Below are 18564 nucleotides of genomic sequence, written 5' to 3' on the forward strand. Positions count from 1 at the left end.
CGGCGTAACAAAAAACACCCGACATTGAAGAGACAAAAATTGAAAGTCATCGCCGGTGGTTAGCTCACATAACCTGTTGGATGTTGCTGCTGCTGCTGCTGCTGCTGCTGCTGCTGCAAGCGCTGTTGCCGGTTAGTTTTCGGTTGTTGATGCGAACGGTTTTAGTTTCAAATATTTTGTTACTTTTCCGTAGCCACGCCACAAACGAACGTCCATGGTTTGATGGACACGGAAGCATGGAATTTTCTAGACAGAAAAAACTGTCAAATTCGTCATAGTGGTTCGACAAAGGGTCAACCCATACGACCTTGCCAACCTGCGACCACAAGATTCGATTTCACTTGTCCAACGCATCGAGGCAAGTCGCGGCCAGTGGCGTGCTGATGACTAGTGAACCGAAAATCGACCCGACCTGACGCAAGTTTGACCGCGATAAGGATAGGCTGTTGGCCTGACCTAGCTAACGGGGCCCACTAAGCGCAACTTAGTGGCCCGCTAATCGATCGCGTTGACCTGGATTGACCTGGGGTACTGTAAGGTACGGCTGCTGAGTACCATGGCCACGCATACCGCGGTAAACGATGTGACTGCTTTGGGAAGTAGAGCACGACGGGCTGTTGCCTTTGCTTTGCTGGTTAGAGGAACTGTTATGAGTTATATCGCGGGTGTCGCGGTACCCGCTGGTGGACAACAGGAACCAACAGTATTTGCACTTGATTAATTATTCGTCATGTGTATCGTGTGTAGTGTGATATTGGAATCTATATCATCAATATCATTAAAATAATGCAGTCGAAAGCTGCAAATGGTGGCGGAAAATGAGGTCGCGATGTGGTGCAGCCTCCAGCATGAATCAGCGTTCTTCTTCGTGCGTGGCGCAGCTTACCACATAACCCTTGATTTGTAGAAGGAATTCCGCCATGACGCGCGTACACGTATGCCGATGATTAAGCAATATTGTGTGTTTTTTTCGCCATTACACTCCAGTTCGCGTACTGTTCTAGAAGCATCGCCGACCAACACGAAAGCTGAACATAACTCTGATCGAAATGTACGCGAAAGGAAATATTTTACCAGCGTTCATCTTTTACGATTTATGGCTTTTTTAAGAGACTTTAATCGAATCGATGTTACAGACGTAGACCAATTATACGAAAAGGCAATTAGAAAAAAAAAAAAAACCAAGCATCGAGTAGAGATGATTAATCCCAATCTATTGGCCTTATCGCTTGTCTCGCAATATAATGAACGAATTAACACAAAAAACTGAACGTTTGCTGACCATTTATTTGCATCAGAACACTGTTCTAACTGATGGCTTCAATCAAGCGTTGATCCACTATGATGTTAAATATTGAACGACAGTTGGAGTTGGCATCTTCGTAAATGGAAATGTACATAAATTGAATTCTAGAACCATCTCATCATGTACTTCTAGAATGATTTCGTTCGCATGCATTCAACCAGCAAAGTGCTAACCACAATGACAGGCTTAGCCGAGAGGTTCAAAATGACAATGCATTCCGAGCCACCCCTTCCCATCTAACAAAATTGTGGTGGTTTACTCACACCATCAGAATCGGTATGGGACAAGGTTGAAAAGGTTACTGAAAGCAATTTCAAGTGCTTACTACATCAAGCTACAGTAGAGTGAAGTGAGTGAAATCACTTAGCATGGGTGCTAATCAATAATTTTTAAAATCATAAATATTCCAATGCTTCGTAGATTAGAGTGTCACGCAACCAATTCTGGTTTGTGAGGAAAGGTATAGGGAATCGATAATTTTCTTTCTTATTTCATTTTCTGGGCGGTTTAAAATTTCCGTCTCAGAAAACATACTGTTTATTCTACTAAGGAGTTGCTTCTGAAAACTAAATTCAATTCAAATTAAAAACGATGTGAATTTTTTTTATTGTTCCATAAGTAATGCTGCATTATTAGTAATTCAAATTTAAAGTAAATATCATTTTCAAATACTTAGAAAGAAGGTCAAATCATGATTTATATTTCACATTATTATATTTTCATATATTATATTTTATTATATTTTTTATTCCATCTATTTTCATTCCATTTCCCTTTATTCCTTTCATCGAATTTTTATTTTATTTGTTGTAATGATTTTGGTTTTTATTATACCATATTCAAAACTTATTTATGATTTTTCTAAAAAATGCTAGTTGTACATATTTCTTAAACAAACAATGTAATTTAATTTTAGTCTCCACCGCTATTATACTCGCAACTCAGCGTCTAAAATTAAAAAAAACTTTCAATTTCAAAATAAAACTTTCTTCGATTCATCGAAACAGTTTACACAACGTGCTTAAAGCATCATCACATAAAAGATATGCTTTAAAAACGCATATGGTAACCCCACAGACGAATAATAGTTTCTTATCTGAGCGAACGAGAAAGCCGTAGTATTATTACGAACAATAAAAGGACAAAAGAGTGACTTCAACTACAGATGGGTTTCGAAGATGGTTTCTGAAGGTACAGTCCCTGAAAAATGGTACAAAATTACTATACCTTCAGAAATTAATATATTTTTTACTTATTTATTCCTGCCCCACATGCGATCTACACCGCTTCCGGTCGCGCTCAGGATATAACCACGATATCCTTATTCTCTCTTCTCTTGGTTTTCCGTGACAAAAGTCCGAAATCCCAAAGGTCGCAGCATCGCGTGAGTCGCGAACGACCCACTCTGGACTTGCTAAGAGCCCATTTCCGTAACAAATGGTCCAAGCGGTGTGCCACTGCATTCTGGCGTGCACCCGGCGTACTCTCGATGACGCTATCATTAGCGACGCTGGTAATTACCGCCTCGCAAAAGTCATTGTTTTGTTTCTACAACACCAAACGCGCATTCCACAGGCAGCAGCAGTAACTAGGAAAAACAGGCGGAAAATGCTCTACTTAATTCCTGTCATTTAATCCAACCACACACTCACACACGGCCAACCATCCAGCCAGACAGTCAGACGGCCACTAAACATCCAAATCGATTGGTATTAGTACTTTAATTGATTGAAGATTGATTGATGCAGCGATCCGAAGCACCCGATACGCGATAGCTTCTTGATCAAACACATGCTTCTGGGCCTTCTCTGATGGCCAATAAACATTTCATCCTTCCACACCGTGGCACTGACAGGGCACACCGTGGCACCGTCATCCGCGAACCATGACGACATCGCTCCGGCACAATGACGACACGGGGTGGGGGAAGGGGGTTGTGCAGGCGAATCGGTTTCGCGACTCCACCGAGCTCCGACTCGTGAGCACCGTGACCGACCGACCAAGCCGTGGCGACGACCCGTGGCAACCGTGAAGACCTTGGCGTACCATAACAAAACATCATTCCATAGTAACGCGCGTACCTTTCCTCTCCCTCCGCCAGCCTTTTTATTCCCTTCCCTTCATTCTGTCCCTTCCGAGTTGTCGGTATAGTCGCCCTGGATTCCCGACCGGAACGCGAGCAGCAGCACTTCATGTACCGCGGAACTGCAGCACGTGCACGTGCACAGCCATCACAGTACAAACAGCTAAACACACTACTAGCGCAAACACTCGATACTCGACACTCGCCGTACTTTGTCGTTGCCGTTACGCCACATGATATAGTAGAGGGACACCCTGGACGTCCAGCAGCAGCAGCAGCAGCAGCAGCAGAAGCAGCACTCTGTGCTGTATCAGTCGTACGGTATCCACGGTCCCGGGCGCGGACATTCGCGGTCGCGCACACGCGAATCAAACAGTCAAACGGTCTCCACAGGTCGAAAGTGCGTGTGTACGGGGCAAGACGAGCCTCGACTCCGGTACCGCGGAGACCTGCCACTGCGGTGTGCGCTGTGCAAAGCAGCAGGATCGAGGGAACCAGGGGCGTATCGTATTTGTTCGGCTTCTGCCGTGATTCAGCTCAGTGTGCCCGCCCATTCCACGGTATGTGAGTTTCAAGTGGCGGCTGCTGATGTGACCGGTGATAGTAGCTGCAGTAGTTCTGTCCCCTGGATACCAGTAGCTACCGAGGTGATGCTTCTCCAGCTCCGGAACCAGCTTTGAATCTCGCGGCAATCTTGAGCGAACGATAGAGAGAGCGAGAGAGTGCGCCCGGAAGGGTGGTTTATAGTTATTCCGTTCCGTTCCGTGGTGCTATTGTTGTGGTTGTTGCGGTGTTGCGGTGTGCGCCAAACGTCGCCGTGCGCCACGGTGCATCTCCTCGGGGCTCCAGCTAGCTCCCAGGGAGATTCACTGCAACGCACGCCCCCCACCTTCAAGCTGGGGAACTGCATTGAAAGTGTCGCCGTCATTCAATCCAAATTCTCCAAGTAAGTGTCTATCCTCCACGGTGGCTCGTGCAGCAGCATCACGCACACACACACACACACGTGTCCTGGTCCCTGGCTGATAAACTGGTTACGTTTGTGCTTCTGTGTTCTGTGGCTGCGTGCAAAGGCTGCTTGGATCTAGGGCCCTGCCCAGGAAATGGTAATCGGAAATGTTAATTGGGTGATTAGCAGTGCGTGTTCGGGGTGGCCAGAACCAGAGCGTTGAGTGCCATGGCCGGTATCAGCAAGGTCGCACGAACGCGTGTGTGTGTGTGTGTGTGTGTGTGTGCGTGCGCGTGACCAGCTGCTCGTTGGCCATTAATTTAATCCTTCAACGAGCCACAACCACCAAGAGCCGGCGAAGTGGTCCAGTTAGAGTCCCTATTCTTGAAGGTTGGTTCTTGGTGTGCCCGTGTCAGGGCAGGAAATGCTCGTAACGGGAGGCTGTAATTAGAGGCGGGGTTTTTGGATATGTTCGCCAATTCCGCCGCGTTTCGCTGCAGGAAACTTTCTCTTATATCCTCTTCTCCGCTCGCTAGACACGGCCACACGATGACCACGGTCCTGTACTATCTGCCACCATCGCCACCGTGCCGATCGGTGCTGCTGCTGGCGAAGATGATCGGTGTCGAGCTGGACCTGAAGGTGCTGAACGTGCTGGAAGGCGAACAGCTGAAGCCGGACTTTATCGAACTGAACCCGCAACACTGCATACCGACGCTGGACGACCACGGGCTGGTGCTGTGGGAAAGGTAAGGAATGGGGGTGTGGGGGGTGCGTTTCAAGGGTGCAGCAAGCGGAGAGAGTAGCTGTTGTTGGTCGATGTCGTGTCTTACCGTGAGGGTCGTGTTTGCTTGCCTTCGAAGTTCTATTTTACCTTCCCGGTATCGATTTTGGTGTCCGCGTCCGTCGCTGGTTGGCGCTGACACCCTGCCTGGGGAGTCCGACCTGTACCTTACCTGAGCCTCCTTAGTTGAGGGGCGCCTCCGGGAACCGCGGCATTGTTCGCGGTTCGCGCACGAGTTGTGCGTGAGCTTTACGCGGTCGAGGCGGTGCCCGTTCCCGGGAAATGAGGATTTTCGGGGCCTGTTCATGTTCGTTCCAATCGTACTCCTTCCAGGCTGGTTGAAGGACAGTGATTGGATTTATCAGGGCTTTTGGCTCGTCGTCGTCGTCGGTGCTACGCTGTGTTCGATGATGATAGTGCCGGTGTCAGTTGTCGACGACGCCCAGTGTCTATATGCTTCAGTTCACGCACGTGATCGAAGTTCTGGTTGGTTGCAGGGTTAAATGGCACGGACGAACCGGTGGGATCGTGGGAACCTATCCGCACGAGAAATCAATGATACCGCGCGGCGAGAATTCGAGCTCGCTCGCTGCGTTCCGGTGGCCGGAAAATGATGATTAATGGGAAGCATTTTTCATTCATTCGTTTTCACCGATAATTTTCCGGTGAGGATGGTGAGGAATGGTATGATGATACTGGCGTGATTTGATGTTTTGGAGCCGTTCTTTCGAGTTGGTTGCAGTGGAAAAAGGACGAAAGGCTTATTGATTAGAGAGGAGCAGCTTCGTCCGCGAGTTTGCAACGATAGATTAGCTCGAGGCTGTTATCTGGAAGGGGAGGTTATTGAGCTATTCAATCAAAATGATGTCTTCGTGATGAAAGTCAATTTATTTGATATCGTTTAATCGCAGTCCACGGTCGGCAGAAAGGTATTGTTGGGCGAGTTAATAATGAAATTGATTTCTAAGTCTGCTTCTCAACAATCGTTGGCGATATTTTAACACAACACGGGACAATTAACCAGCGGTTGGGGCTAGAATGTGTATAAACCGTCCATTTGGTTGTGTAAAGACTGAATAGAATGTTAGATGGCATTATAATTTTTAAGAAAATTAATTTGCCAATTTCATGATGATGTCGGTTGTAATATTGTATAACATTAAAAATAAGCTGCAAACATATTAAAACTGTTCAATTGTTGGTGTTCAATAAGCGATTACTCTTGTGTGGAATAAGATTATTGTTTATCGTTTGGATAATGAACAAGTTTAGCAGATTGACAGAAGATCTTAAGTTTTGCATCAAGCCTAGGGACTGTCTTAGTTAAATCGTTTCGTGTTCAAGTAAAATAGATATTAAAGAACCTATAAATAGTTATTTAGTACCAATATGCATGATATGATCTACAATTGCATTCCTACAAATTGGTTTGATTAAAAATGTATGAATCGAAGTAAAACTCCTCGCTTCCTAGGAGAACACCTTGATACTAGTGAAAAGGAGAAAAGTTATATACCACTGTTACGGAGAGTCTGCTCCCATACCACCTCTGGTAGGCTTTTCAGAGTTATGTAGGAGAACCTACATGTAGGAGCTCTTGGGAGCCATCAATATCTTCATATGTTTATAATTCAATTTAATCATCAAAATTCACATACCACGTATTTAAAAATGGTAAAAAGATAGTATTTTTCTCAGCGTTTATAATTAATCTTTTCACGATTTTGTTTATTGTTTTCAATGCATTATTGCCTTACTAATCATCCGATGCTTTCGTTTCAGTCGCGTAATAATGTCCTACCTGGTGTCGGTTTACGGTAAGGACGAAAGTCTCTATCCCAAGGATTTCCGCTCGCGAGCGATCGTCGATCAGCGACTGCACTTCGACCTAGGCACCCTTTATCAGCGAGTTGTAGACTACTATGTAAGCCTTCAGTTGTTCGTCTAGATCTCCCGAAAAAAAACCCAACGTTACTAATTCATTCCTTTCTGATTGTTTTTTTTTTCCACCCAATCCGACAGTTTCCGACCATTTTCTTCGGCGCTCACCTGGACCAAACAAAGAAGGCGAAGCTGGCCGAAGCGCTCGGGTGGTTCGACGCAATGCTCAAACCGTACCAATGGTCCGCGGCGAACCACTTTACGATAGCGGACATTTCGCTGTGCGTCACCGTGTCGCAGATCGAAGCGTTCCAGTTCGACCTGCTACCCTATCCGCGCGTTCGTGCCTGGCTGCAAAAGTGCAAGGACGAGCTGGAACCGCACGGTTACCACGACATCAACGTGACCGGAGCGGAAACACTGGCCGCCCTGTTTCGCTCGAAGCTGAAACAGTAGAACCTGATAATAGCGCGCTAGTGACCGATAGAGATAGAGTTTTAGCCTTACTGGACCATCAACACGGTTCCCCTCCTTTGTTTTTTTTTTATTGTATCCATGATTCCCGGACGCGCGCTCCCGGGGGCTAATGGAGCGAAATAAAGATATTCTGAGCAACGTTTCGAAGAGCTACAAGAGATTAGAATTGGGAAGCAACAAGTAGGCGAGCCAGGCCCAGGCGACAACGTTCAACGTTATGTTTCAGGTGGTTTCTTATTTTTTTCCAGCCCAAAAAAACGATACAAAACAAAACAAAACCGCCCCCGAAAGGACAACCTTTTTCCTCCTACGTAGCGTTCGCAAGGTCAGCGAGAAGCGGCGACGACGACGACGATGAAATTCAAAACATTTTTGGCCCAACAGTAAAAGCCCTAGGAACAAAACAGCAACAGCACAAAAATCAACACGACCTATCCTCGTGTCCGTAGGAATCGTAAAAGATAATCCACTTCCTGCGCATTAGCACCGCACCCGGAGACCCGGAGTGCGAGAGTGGAGGGGTGGGAGTGCAATGAGCCTTCGCCTATGTTTGCAGCTCGAGTCAGGTAGCTGGCCTGGATCCTCACTGCGGACACGGGAGAGGGTTATCCTGGGTTTCCTCCGCTCGCCGAGACTCAATATTGCACCCTATTAGACACTTGACACTTTAGGCGGAGGCGAAAGCATCGGTTCACCATGTCCAATCCAGGTGAAGGTGAACCATTTGACCGAGGGGGAAAGGAAAAGAAAACAGAAAAAAGGACACCCGAACACTGACAACACACTATCCGTTCCGTGTGTAAGTCCTGCCGGTGCTACCTGCCCTGACAGCATCACCTTTTTCGCAACCTTTTTTCCTGTTACAAGGCAACCGAAGAAGAGTAGGCGAGAAGACGAAAGGATCAAATGGTGCTGCAGCTCGCTCTTCTCGTCCTCGGACCAAGCCATCGGAGAGAGGACCTGCCTGGCTTGGGCAGTCCTTATAGGATCATCAGGGAAATCCATTAGAAATATTATCACTCCGTCGTGTCCTGTCCCGGTGTGCTGCACCGGTCATACGATTGATGTGATGCTGAAATGCGATTGCGATAGTTTTCGGTGCCCGGCCACCAGTGTCCATCTTTGCCGTAGAAAACAAACATTGGCCCCTTTCCCGGGGGGTGAGTTAATTGCGAAGCAATGTTCCATGTTCTAGCTTCACCTTATCTGTGCTCACTTCCTGGAAAAAAAGATCCCGAAGGATTTTGTCCCGCTGTTCTTTCCTTCTCTCGCCACCTCGCACCTCGCACCTTACCAGTTGCATCGTTGATCGGTCGTCCTTGAGCCCGGTATAAGAGCCGGTGTGGATGCTGAGCCCAAAGTTCAGTCTACCGGCGGACGTTGAGGTGTGCAGAAGAGAGCGCCAAGAGTTTGATTGTGTATCGGCTAGTGATTATCGTCCATCCGATGATGATGCATTGGGGAATACTGTTACTGATTGGTGTCACCGTGGCCCTCCCGGAGCAACAACAACAACAACAACAACAGCAACAGCAAAAGCCACCGATACCCCAGGCCCAGGCTCCACTGGGCTCCAACGGGGAGAAAACATTCCAGCTAGAGAACCCGGCTTACGATCCGACGCTCTACCAAAAGTTCCTACCACAGGATGCGGTCCAGCAGTACGTCCACTCGTACACCGGCCAACCATACCCGGCCACCATCTACGGTGGTGGGTCACCGTTCGATCCGACCGCAACCGCCTTTGCCGCCATCCCGACCGGTGGCTTCGAGGGTTTTCTGATACCGGCGCCGGCCGAAAAGGAGCAACCGTCGCTCCTGACGTCACTGCGCACCCTACTGCCGAGTGCCCGATCGTTGGTCACCTTCGTTGGACGGCTAGCCTCGGTACTGATCGGTTCCATCGGTGTGCTACTGTTCGGTGCGATCCTCACTTCGCTGACGTGCTTCTTTACGCCCTTCTGTACGCTCTCGTTCCGTAATGCCAAGTTCCTGACGGGAGCGCAGGACGCGGCGGAAGACATTGCGCAGGTGGTTGGTGAGCAGGTGACGGCCGATCGGGTGAAACGGGCGGCCGAGTTCCTCTACACGGCGATCGATAAGTTCCAGCGGCTAAACAACATTGTCAAGGAGGCTACCGAACGGAAGGCACCACCACCTGCCAGGGCAGCGATGAGTTCGAGTTGGCCCGGTGCCAGCGGCATTCGTCCAACGCATTGAAACTAATTCCAGTATGTGTGTGTGTGTGTGTCTATACTTCCAATAAATCATACTTTCTATTTACTAAACCATTGGTGTATTGGTCAGGTTGTCGGATTTATTTTCCACGAACGAACCGATCCAGATCCGGTGCAATACATACGTCAGTCCACGTCAGTGCATCTTCTCGTGGTGCTCGATCTTGATCAGATATGAATTTGGAATTGGAATGGAATTACTTCTGCGTCCTGAATACCGGACGCTGGGAACAGGTGTTCCCATGGGCATGGTGGCCAATTAGTGGTCGCATCTCGGTAGCGTCAGCAGTGGTCCCGACCCCGGAGAAGACTATAAAAGTCGGCGCTCCGTGATCGTAGCCGTTGAGTTAGAATCGTAGACCGGCAGTAGTCGGGGCTCGTGTTGTGCGTCGTGATGGATTTCCTCAAGGATCTGAACCAACCGAAGGTGTACGAGCTGAAGAAGGCGTTCTGTTTGTTCGATCTCGACGGTGACGGTGTGATTAGCGAGCAGGATCTACGGAACACCTTCCTGACGCTCGGTGTGAACAAATCGGACTACGATATCGATGCCATGTTCGATGGGGTAAGGTACTACTGTGTTGGTGTTATTGTGGGGGGAAAGGTTGCTCCTTTTCATTAGTATTCAGGTGCCCCCCTCGACGATGTAATGTAGTGAGATACGTACACCGCGCGATACGAGATAGGGACCACTTATCGGGCCTGAAGTCGGCATAATTTGCTGTGCCGTTCCCAGTGTTTTACATCCGCCAGTACGCCTTGACTTTGCGGCGCAATCGCATCGCTACCATCTTGACCCTTTTTCCACTTTGGCAAGAAGATATACGGTTACATTGTAATTAGGACTGAGTTGGCCGATTCTTGCCAGGCCGGCGGTAGTGCCAGTGGCCCTGCAAACACTACTCTCTCTCTCTCTCTCTCTCTCTCTCTCCGGAGAATCACTTTTGGAGAAGATCGTGATCACCGATAATATGCTAACGGCGGTAGCCCGCTTTTCCTGCCTGGTTTGGCCAACAGTTTTGGACCACGTTTTGCAAATGCAGCAGCATCAGCGGCAGCAGCACTAGCAGCAACTAAAATGAGCCAGAATTACAAACCATTAGCATAGCGTTCGCATAGCAGTTGGCCGTAGAATCACCGAGTGGAATGCCCCAGAATCATCTCCCAGGACGCAGTTCGGCGTAAAATGAATTCATTTGAATGTTTAACTGAGTTCCGAAAGTGCCAGAAAAACGGGAGTCCAAGCAATCGCCTCGGAACAGGAAATAACGGGGTGAGGGGGCTCCTAGTGCTAGTCCGATAGCTCCGACAAAATGGTTTCTGCAACGTAGACCACCTTCGTTACAGTAGTGCGCGTCCATTTTCGGTTCTTCCTCCTCGGCGTCGGGTCGCCACATTACACGAACTCCATTAAAATCTGTAAATTGAACCCGCCGTCGCCGTCACCATAGCACTCTTTCTCCGTTCGTCCAACGGCGTTACCCTGACTACGGGATGACAATCAGCTGCTAAGAGAGTCCACTCTTGTCCACTCTGTCCCCCTTGTTTCTAGGTAGTGCAGCCACTAAATTTGGACGTGTTCCTGCTGCTAATTCTCCAGCGCGCGAACGGGCTGGCCCCGCAGGACGCCATGGTCGGTGCATTCCGTATGTGGGACAAGGCCAACGTCGGCTACATCGACAAGGAGCGGTAAGTCGCGTCCCGGGGGCCGGAACTGCGAGCGTTCGCGAGCCCGATATCTAGCCGGATCGAGCCGAGCAGAGATGCCAATCGGGTCAGCTGGGTTGTGCCGGTGCCGGGTGTTGGGCCGCCTGCCAAAAATGGCTGCGATAGGGTTTAATTAAAAAACTTTTCCCCCGTTCCAACCGAGCGGGCGCTCCACGTGGCAGCTCCTCGGAAGGGGTCTACCAACTCAAGCTGGCCCGAGGGCATGCATCGTTGGAGCAAATATTCTTTGATTTCGTTTAACCCTAAGCAGTTCGGGTTCGGTAGCCCTTTTTTGTGAAAGTTTCCATTGAACTTTGGTTGTTCTATGCTTAGAAGCACGGTTCTTATGTTGCCTATTCCCTGTTCGTATTCCGTTCTCGCTGTGATTTAGCTTCATTAGGGATATCACAACGTTCGGCGATCGGTTTACGGTGGCGGAAGCGAAGGAAGCGCTCGAGGACGCGGTCATCACACGCGGACCACAGCTCAACGCTGACGGCCAGCTGATGGAGAAGCTCGACTACATGGACTTTGCGGAGAGCATTTCCGGGTTCCAGAAAACGGACCACAAGTGAACCGAGACGCCGCTCCGCGAAGAGATCATAACGTGATCAACGGAAGCTGCAGAAAGGAGCAGAATGGGAAAGAGAATTATTGGAAAATTGGATCAAGTTCAAATGAACTTTTTTTTTTCAGTGTTCTGATTCTCTGATTTAAAAAATACGGAGAATGGGAAAGTTATAGCTAATTGAATTTCTAATGTAGTTTTACCAGAGGAAAGGAAATAAACATGGCACTGTGGTTAGTAAAAGAACAAAATTTAACATTTATTTTCTTAATGCACCATTTCACCATTAAGGTTCGAGTAGTTGGCACAAAGTTCCCGCAGGTCGAATCGACGAGCTCTTCACGTTGTTTCACTAACTTCGAATGGATTAAAACAATTCATCAAACAAACCACTTAACCACTACACGGACCACATTCTGACCATTTTCACTTACTTTGACCTTCTGGGTAGCAAACGAAGAAACGGAGAGAATGAAAAATCTGCCAGAAATGAATGTAAAGCATCGTTCGCGTCTCGCGAAAAACGTGGCCGAAGTTTTTCGCCACTGGCGAACAGCGCGCTTTTTGTATGACTCTGTGTTCTGGCCAATGTTGAAATGTTGATAAATGGCTCCCTCCGCGAAGCGTACAGCGAACCGCGCCGAGACCGAGTTCTAGCTAATAGTTTTAGTATGGCGATTGTCCAAATGGTTTGTGGCACTCTGTGCACGGCACGGTAGCCCTGTACGGCCAAAAACAGAGCCAGTGAGCTAAATGATTGATTTGTCAGCAGTTTGCGATTCCAAATTGACATACTGCAGCAGCAGTAGCAGCAGTAGCAATAGTAGCATTAGCAGCAGTCTAGCACAGCATGGAATGGCTGATAATCCTGCGTCCCACAGAGAGTGACACGCAGAAAGTCGAGCAGATTCGGACGCTGCATTTATTATTCAATCTTGTCGAGAGCAGAAAACAAAAGAATAATATAGTATCTGGCAGCGCTGGCTAAAGGTTGAACGGTGTCGTGCCAGCAGCCCAGATGCACTGCTACTACTGCTGTCTGGTAGACGAAACTCTTAAGCGATGCATCGTTGCCAGACCAGGCGGCCACCAGAAGCAGAAGCGCAGCAGAACAGCAGAATGCTTTCAGCATCAGCCCTTTAATTGGCCTTGGGAGTGAACCGAGCGAGCGCCAACCCTGAACCGAAGGATAAGCTGTCCACCGGGGGTCGGTCGGTCGGCGATCATATCAACGGAGAAAGTTACCATTTTTTTTTCAGTTACCAGCACCTTGGGTTTCATTCCCCCTAAGGGAATCCTGTTGCCTTTCTTGTTGTTGCCCCCTCCTTATAGCTTCGGTTTGGGGTGCAATTGGTGGAAGTAATGCTGCACGGGGAGCATCGTGAGAGTTCCTTCGGTCGTTCATTAATCAACTCGCTCGCTGTCAGAGATTGTGCGCCCGGACAATGCGGATTCACCGCGCACCGGAAAGCGGCAGCTACCGGGGGGGTGGGCGAATATTTAAAGATGCAGGCAAAATGTAATTAACAGGGCGCAGAACCATCCATTAAGATGTTAACCAAGATGCGCTAGGCGGACCGTGAGGTTGGGTTAGAGGTGATAATGAAATGTAGGTATATAAACAATAGCGGTACCCCTGTAAGTATGCTTTCTTCTTTGCAGCGTTCGTTGTGTCCGAAATGTGAAACAAAGAAAAACAATATATTTTGAGAAATATTTTGGAGAAATAAAAGTATGGCGTCTATCTTACATGTAACATAACTCCCCCCGAAAAATCTGTGGATCTGTCAGCTTAGAGTTTGTTGAAAAACGAAAACAAAAACAAACTGTATGAGTTCATTAAGCGATACAGCATCCAATCCATCGCGAGCTCTTTAAACTTTATCGTACCTGCACCACCACCTTAAGGCCATCGGTGAACCACAAGGAGCCTGGAAATCGCATCTGCTACACACCCGCAGGACGTTCGGATGGTAGAAGACACCAAATGCCACCGGTGTCCAACTTCGATGCCCATATAGCCAGACAAAACTTTAAGCCCAAGTGTATGTGTGTGTGTGTGTGCTCTTTGTGGTGTGGATGGTTTTTCCAGCGAAAAACGTGGCTCCCTCCCCGGGCGCTGGCCGGACCTGAAAGGCTCGAAGAGGCTCGGTTCTAGTCGGTAAGCTGCTGTCAGCTCGTTGTCACATAACTCATTACAAATCCCACAGATTGTTAGATAAAAGCCTCGAGAAAGTTGCTTGGGGGCCAGGAGGACCAGAACCACGAGCAGAGCCACGAGCGCTTGCTTTCATCGTAACACCATCCACGGAGCCAGTGTTGACGGTTTCCTGACAAAGACCGTATAGCCAACCGCCTAATACGAAGCCTACGATCGATCGTGCGAAAAGTGAAACTTTTCGGAACTGATAACTTCTGCTGCCGACATAATGGTATTTGAGCCGAATACAAAATGTCGCTTCTAATTGGAAGCTTCTCTTTTTTTGCCGAGACCCACCAAAGTTGTTCAGTCAGTACCCGATGCCAATTACTCTTCGCCGTACTTCGAGCGTCGATGTCGTGAATGGGGATTTCGAATTCGTTAAAAAACATGCTAACATCAATTACATTCCAGTCTGCCGTGGAGCGATGTTCGGCGTTACCATGGAAGTGGACCGGCAATCCGGCCTTAGCCGATGACACCGATGACCACCCTCCGGCACATACAGACCAAGATCGTCTTTGAAATCTGCCAAGCAGGCGGGAGCGTGCGAACAAGAAATGCCGGTTCGCTGATGCCTCCGGTTGTTTTCGTTACGCGGTGTCCTGCAACACGTGCTTGTATTGTTGTGCTATGATGGTTGGATATGGTTTTTGCTTTTTTATCCACACACACTCAGGATCACTAACGACATAGCAACATGACATTACGCCTCGCTTAGGAAGCGGTTGCCAGTTAACAACCTTTGCGCTGTCTCAGTGTCTTTCCGGTGCACCGGTGCCTCCGGTCCTGGGTCGGTCTGGCTTCCACGATGGCGGTAGCGAGTGAAACTCGAAACAACAACAGAACCTTAAGCCCAAGTCGCCTCCATCAACGTGCAAAAGGCCTGGGTGTCGCCCACGGCCAAGGTAAACACACATCTGGTTTCCTTCATCTCTGGCGTGATGGAGTGAGCTGAAAGCGAGTGAGGGAGGGCGAGAACCACGAGATGATCTAGCTCGGACGCGAGGTAGAGCTGGCTGTCGCTCCGCAGCTGTTCCAGCTGTGCTAGAAGGCTGCCAGGCGATAGGCTGCTGACTGGTGTCGAGGCGTGCTGCAAACGAAAAAGGTGATCTGGACACAAGCTTTCGCGGTAAGCACTGAGAACCGTATGCCCCGCCCGGGGGGTGTGAGAAACAGGAAGTGGAAACAGTAAGCAAATCTTCCCAACACACACACACACTGGTAGCTGCTTGCCAGGCAGCTTCTCGCCTGATGTTTCGCCGGCGGTGACTTGCGCCAAAACGGCATCTCTTCATCATCGGCACAGCATCGCAGTTGCCATTGCGGCAGCGGCACGATTTTCCGCTTTTCCGGCGAAAAGGCAAAAAGGCGCAAAAACAACCTTACGACAACGTTTCGGCATTTCCGTTGTTTTCGTTGCAAAAAAACGGAAAAGAGGAGCCAGAAAAGGTGGTGACAACATGGTGGTCATGCATGGCCGAACGAACGAACGGGGCGCATTCTCCTTGGCGTGTCCTATCACCTCGGCTGCATGCACGAGGGCTAAAGCTCACGCGCGCTAGCGAAGGGCTTACCAGTGACAGGAGCGTCCAATTCGGACGTCGTTTACTTCTGCTCCCGGTGCTCTTCGTCTGCGTACAGATGTCAACGTGTAAGCCGCACGCCCGGAGTGCGGCCTTTCGGTTTCCGCAGCTGGCCAAATTACTCGGTGAAACCCTCACTCCCTTGTGGGGGGGGGGGGGGGAGCACCCCGAGCCAAACACCAAACCGGGCCACACGCACACGGATGAATGATTTTCAAATTTACTTCCTTCCGTTATTGTCAAAATGGGCAAATGGTTGTCCGGCTGGCACCAGGAAACGGCCGAATCGACAGCGGAGCTTGGGGAACTTCCTATTGTCCCCCCGGGTAACCGGTTTCACCTTCTACCTTTTCCACGGAGCACGGGTACGGAGAAGAATTGGGCAATATTTCTCGGAATCAAAGGAGGCCTCCTTGTCCTCCAAAGGTCTTTGTGTTTGGTGAGCCGGAAATGGTGGTTTGGGGTCCGGGGTCCTGAACTAACCACGCCAAACCAAATAAAATTCATCTTTCAGTGCCGATCGATTGTGGAAAATCGAAAAAAGGCGACTGTTGTCCCTCTGCACCGTGCAGAATGGTGAAGGAAGCGATAAGAACAACAACAAACTCTAAGCCCCAAAATACCACTCCGAACGTAACCTAAACAAAGGCCAAACTGGCGATGCCAAAGTGCTTTGGCGGGCGCAGCACTTGGCGCAGTGTCTGGCTGGGAATGAATGTACATATTCATGTGCGAAAGCCTCGCGAGCGAGTTGAAAACAGAGCTCTCTAAAGAAAAACACAAAAAAGAGAGAGAGAGAGAGAGAGAGAGAGAGAGAGAGAGAGAGAGAGAGAGAGGCAAATGTAAAGTCAAAGTTGCAGATGGATAAAATATTTTCGACGTTTTCCCAAACACCGCCAAACCGCCGTGTGCTTACTTCTTGGAATGGGGCCGTGAACATACATACCGAAGGAATGAAAGAAATGCCCAGGAACTCAATATGCGGAAGAGATGGCCTGGAGCCTAAAGCTGTACTGCTGCTGCTGCTGTTTCGGATGCCTGATGCCTGAAAGTGGTTGTAAAGTTTACTTTATTGCTCATGCGAGCACAATTGAAATACGCGGAATCGGACTTGAATCGCTGCGAGCCTCGGAACGATCGCAAACCGTGCTTCTACCGGCATGCGAGTTCCAGGTGGATCAATGATGGGGGGAAAGAGCACCCACATCCGCCTGAGACTGCGGGCCGACCAAAAGAAATCAATCCTTTTGAAAAGTGATGTTGGTCGGAGTTCGTTTTGGTAATTAGCTGTACTTGGCAAAACTTGGGGAGGAAGTCCTTATACTGCAGCTGGAGTGGGCTTTCGGTTTGATTTGTGCGATTGAAGCTATCAACAGCTGCCAATTAATTCGTCTTTACCTGTTTTCAACAGACCATTACTTGTTGTTCAAGTCATTTACGTGACGATCTCGTACGAGAACATAAGTGGAACAACCGACGAATGTCGAATTTCTGGCGTTCCGTTCGGCGTTCCGAAATCCAATTTAAGCCAGGGCGTTGGCCCTAAAATTGTCAATCATCTTATGGTCGAACTGCAATTTGGCTTAAACCTGAAACAAATGGGCATTGTTTGTACCACGTCTATTCTCACCCAGGGTCCTAGATGAAAGTCCATTGGACTGGCGTAATCTTTGTTGTGAATTTCTATGTTTGCCCAAAAGTCCGAATTACCATCCGGCAGCGGTCATGCGGTGTTCGTATACTGCTTCTCTTCGCACCTTCGCGGCTGCATCTAGAGGTCTTCGGCAAGGGCGCAACCAGCGCAACAGTGGCACCCGGTCGGTAAATAAATGAAACCCCATGTCGAATCCCCGTGTTTGCGGTCCCAGTGCAAGCAGTAATTTGAAAAAATCGTGCACCCGGACACACCGGAGCAGACTTCGCGCCACGGCAGTCGGTCTGTCGGTCGGTCGGACCCCAAACTGTGAAATGGTGAGGAATGGAGGGAAAACAGGAGAGAGAGAGAGCAAAAAAAAAAGGAAAGGATTCCCAACCAAAAGTGAATCAAACCTCGACAACATAGTGAGTCCCGCGCCATCCGCCGTGCTCGTGCCGGGGGACCGAGGCAAACATACATGCGCACGGTCGGCGGTATTCGTTTCAACCGACCGTTCGGCACCGAAACCACCGGCGAAAGGATCGGCCCCACGAAGCAGCTGGAAGGATAGCTGGACTGCTGGATGCTGTACCACCGGAGCTGCTGGTTGATCTTGGCCAGTCAGTTGCGTTCGTGACAGTCGGTGGGTTCGGTTCGGTGGCACGTTTTTCCCTCGGCAAAAGTGGCGACCCCTTTTACGTGTGTGCGGTTATCAGTCGGAAATATTACGCGGATTAGCGGCCTGACAGTCGCTTGTACCCCGGGGAGTGGTGTGCGTACTAGTGACCACCAGGACCAGGCACGCAGAAATTGATTCTCCGCTACCCCGTGGTGCTGTTTATGAAATGCAAATTGTATCAACCCGCAAGTCGTCGTCGTCGTCGTCGGTCGGTCAGCGTTAGGAGTCAGTTTGTGGTGAACCGCACACATACCGGTCAGCCACACACATGTTCCGTGCCTGTGACCGATGGCAGAGACCGTGAGCGTGCCGTGAGCGGGGATTGTAATATGTTGATTTGATTTATCGCACGATTTAAGCCCGGCCCCGGGTGCATTCATCATTACCGACGCACAGTACACAACGCTAAGCGCAACATATGAATATGCTGTTGTGTGGCAAGTGGCGGCTGGATCTGTGTGACCGCAGAGC

The 18564-nt window shown here is 49.2% G+C and overlaps 3 protein-coding genes across 3 annotated transcripts; all 3 read left to right on the top strand.

Annotated features, from left to right (window-relative positions):
• The first annotated feature begins 3689 nt into the window (after window positions 1–3689).
• On the top strand, window positions 3690–7622 carry LOC125959108 (glutathione S-transferase D7). Its single transcript, XM_049691892.1, has 4 exons — window positions 3690–4335; window positions 4875–5087; window positions 6905–7046; window positions 7145–7622. Exons 2-4 carry the CDS (start codon window positions 4888–4890, stop codon window positions 7457–7459), a joined length of 657 nt encoding a protein of 218 aa, XP_049547849.1. The 5' UTR covers window positions 3690–4335; window positions 4875–4887; the 3' UTR covers window positions 7460–7622.
• Window positions 7623–8932: 1310 nt separating this feature from the next.
• LOC125959189 (uncharacterized) lies at window positions 8933–9700 on the top strand. Its single transcript, XM_049692000.1, has one exon. The coding sequence runs from the start codon at window positions 8933–8935 to the stop codon at window positions 9698–9700; it is 768 nt and encodes a 255-aa protein (XP_049547957.1).
• Window positions 9701–10073: 373 nt separating this feature from the next.
• Window positions 10074–12138, top strand: LOC125952047 (myosin regulatory light chain 2, atrial isoform). Its single transcript, XM_049681272.1, has 3 exons — window positions 10074–10282; window positions 11270–11406; window positions 11816–12138. Exons 1-3 carry the CDS (start codon window positions 10112–10114, stop codon window positions 11997–11999), a joined length of 492 nt encoding a protein of 163 aa, XP_049537229.1. The 5' UTR covers window positions 10074–10111; the 3' UTR covers window positions 12000–12138.
• The last annotated feature ends 6426 nt before the right edge of the window (window positions 12139–18564 follow it).

The sequence above is a fragment of the Anopheles darlingi genome, chromosome 2 (assembly GCF_943734745.1).
Source record: "Anopheles darlingi chromosome 2, idAnoDarlMG_H_01, whole genome shotgun sequence".
NCBI classification, from domain to species: domain Eukaryota; kingdom Metazoa; phylum Arthropoda; class Insecta; order Diptera; family Culicidae; genus Anopheles; species Anopheles darlingi.

Excerpts from the sequence above, each read along its gene's own strand:
- LOC125959189 (XM_049692000.1), top strand. The coding sequence starts at position 8,933 with ATGCATTGGGGAATACTGTTACTGATTGGTGTCACCGTGGCCCTCCCG.
- LOC125959108 (XM_049691892.1), top strand. The coding sequence starts at position 4,888 with ATGACCACGGTCCTGTACTATCTGCCACCATCGCCACCGTGCCGATCG. Across the intron at positions 5,088-6,904 it reads GGGCTGGTGCTGTGGGAAAG|TCGCGTAATAATGTCCTACC; the intron begins GTAAGGAATGGG and ends CTTTCGTTTCAG. Across the intron at positions 7,047-7,144 it reads AGCGAGTTGTAGACTACTAT|TTTCCGACCATTTTCTTCGG; the intron begins GTAAGCCTTCAG and ends CCAATCCGACAG.
- LOC125952047 (XM_049681272.1), top strand. The coding sequence starts at position 10,112 with ATGGATTTCCTCAAGGATCTGAACCAACCGAAGGTGTACGAGCTGAAG. Across the intron at positions 10,283-11,269 it reads TCGATGCCATGTTCGATGGG|GTAGTGCAGCCACTAAATTT; the intron begins GTAAGGTACTAC and ends CCTTGTTTCTAG. Across the intron at positions 11,407-11,815 it reads GGCTACATCGACAAGGAGCG|CTTCATTAGGGATATCACAA; the intron begins GTAAGTCGCGTC and ends GCTGTGATTTAG.